Genomic DNA, 2,002 nt, shown 5'->3' with positions numbered 1-2,002 from the left:
AGAAGAGAAGGCTCAGAGGTGACCTTACCATTCTCTGTAATACCCTGTAAGGAGGGTGTAGCCAGGTGGGAGTTTGCCTCTCCTGACAGGTAACCAGCAAAAGGACCAGAGAATATGGCATCAAGCTGCAGCAGAGGAGATTCAGGTTGGGTAACAGGAAGAATTTCTTCATGAAAAGAGTGGTTAAGCATTGGAGTGGGCTATCCAGGAGTAGTGGAGTGGAGTCCCAATCCCTGAAAGTGTTCAAGAAACAGCTGGACCTGGCACTTAGTGCTGTGGTTTAGTCAACGTATTGTTCAGTCCATGATCTTGGAGGTCTTTTCTAACCTCGGTGATTCTGTGTACTGTAAAAATATTCTTGAAATAATTGTATTTATTTGTAGTAGGAAAACAATGGCACTCAAAACTGTTGGCTCATATAAGTGTGCTGGTTTCTCTTAACTGCAGGAAACACAAGAATACACACGCAATGTTGTCAGATACTGCCTTGAAGCACTTCAAGACTGGTTTGATGCTATCAACTTTGTAGATGAGGTAAATATCCTTAGTGAATTTAAGCAAAGGACTGTGAAAATCTGATTAAATTTAAAAGGTGATACACTCCCTACACCCAGCCCCATCTCCTTAATTTAAGTGACTATTCAAGCTAGTGATCAAAAAAGGATTGCCTTGCTGAAATTAGAGTTTGTAGTTAATACTTAAAATGTTATGTCCTAGGACCCTTTTTTTTCTGTAGTCTTGGTGATTTAGATTTGCTGGTGCAAGCTTAAGCTGTGAGTTTTAAAAGCACTGCTTTCCCTGTCTGAGCGAAACATCTGAATAATCAGAAAGACAGGGGAATGAAATACTGCTATGTTAGTGGAAAGTAAGTCTATCAAATGAAGACATATAAAATACTGTTCTTGGTGTTTGTGCCAAAGATATTTGTTTGTTTTTTCCAATATATTATATTAAATACCTCTATTTTACTTTCAGCCAGCACCTAACCAAGTTACTTTTCATTTGCCACTGCACCGTTACTTTGCCATGTTTTTAAGTAAGGTAAGCACATGTTGTAGTTTCACAGAAGATGGAAATTCCCTGCTGAATGTAATCATTCAACACAGCATATGCATGCTTTTGTTTCTAGGCTGTTAAATGCCAAGAACTAGATCTGGATACTATCCTGCCAGACCAGGAGATGCTGATGAAACTCATGATTCACCCACTTCAGATTCAGGTACGGGCAGACTTCTAACTTAACAAGAGGAAGTATGTCTTAATTGTGGAATGAAAAAATAAGCCCTATGTGACAATAATAACTACAATATTAAAACTAAGTAGCTAGGGTAACATCTTTTCTTTTTCCCTTCCTCTTTCCAAAATTAAAAATAGGGCATTAGTTATCATACTCTGAGAAGCACGTAATAATAGTATTCACTATAGCTCTTCAAAAATGGTAGGGTGGACCAATCCTCTGAAAACATAGAATTGTAATGTGAACAGAATGGAGTGCAGGTTGACAAGAAACCGAAATCTTTTGTATTTTAAATTGAGAGTGAGTTCCAGAATGGATGCACAACATTTTTGTTTGCAAATTTGGACTTGTGCATAAGTGGCAGTGAGTAGTATTTGTAATCACTGCTTTTAGATCTAATCCCTTTTTAATCGTGATACCTTAACTTTTGGTTCATTTTGGTACTACAATACCTTCATTTTGAGTTAGTTTCAAGATTTTAAGGAATAACTACATGTATAAATCATGTCATTTGTCTTTGATTACTTTCGTTGTCTGAAATAGGCAATCATATGAAAGTATGGTATCTGTTTCATAAACATGCAGTGGTTCTTTTTATCTCTTACTCTCCAGAAGTCAATTAGTATAAAAAAATCTATAAAATTGTAGTATGCATGCATGTATATGTGTAATGATAGTGAATAAAATGATGAGAGGGCTGGAGCACCTCTGTTGTGAAGACAGACTGAGAGAATTGTCGTTCACCCTGGAGAAGAGAAGGCTCTG

At 37.1% G+C, this 2,002-nt stretch overlaps 1 protein-coding gene across 1 annotated transcript; it reads left to right on the top strand.

The window, feature by feature from the left end:
• Positions 1-447: 447 nt before the first annotated feature.
• Positions 448-1,219, top strand: LOC115949403 (E3 ubiquitin-protein ligase UBR3-like; the record flags this gene model as incomplete). The annotated part of the gene is made up of 3 exons (XM_031065921.1): positions 448-534; positions 976-1,041; positions 1,130-1,219. Coding segments are annotated over 3 exons (243 nt in total), but the record flags the coding sequence as incomplete, so codon positions are not given.
• Between the last annotated feature and the right edge of the window lie 783 nt (positions 1,220-2,002).

Source organism: Geospiza fortis, unplaced genomic scaffold, assembly GCF_000277835.1.
Source record: "Geospiza fortis unplaced genomic scaffold, GeoFor_1.0 C13679408, whole genome shotgun sequence".
NCBI classification, from domain to species: Eukaryota; Metazoa; Chordata; class Aves; order Passeriformes; family Thraupidae; genus Geospiza; species Geospiza fortis.
Note: the sequence above shows the minus strand (reverse complement) of the source record. Positions and strands in the feature narration are given on the sequence as shown.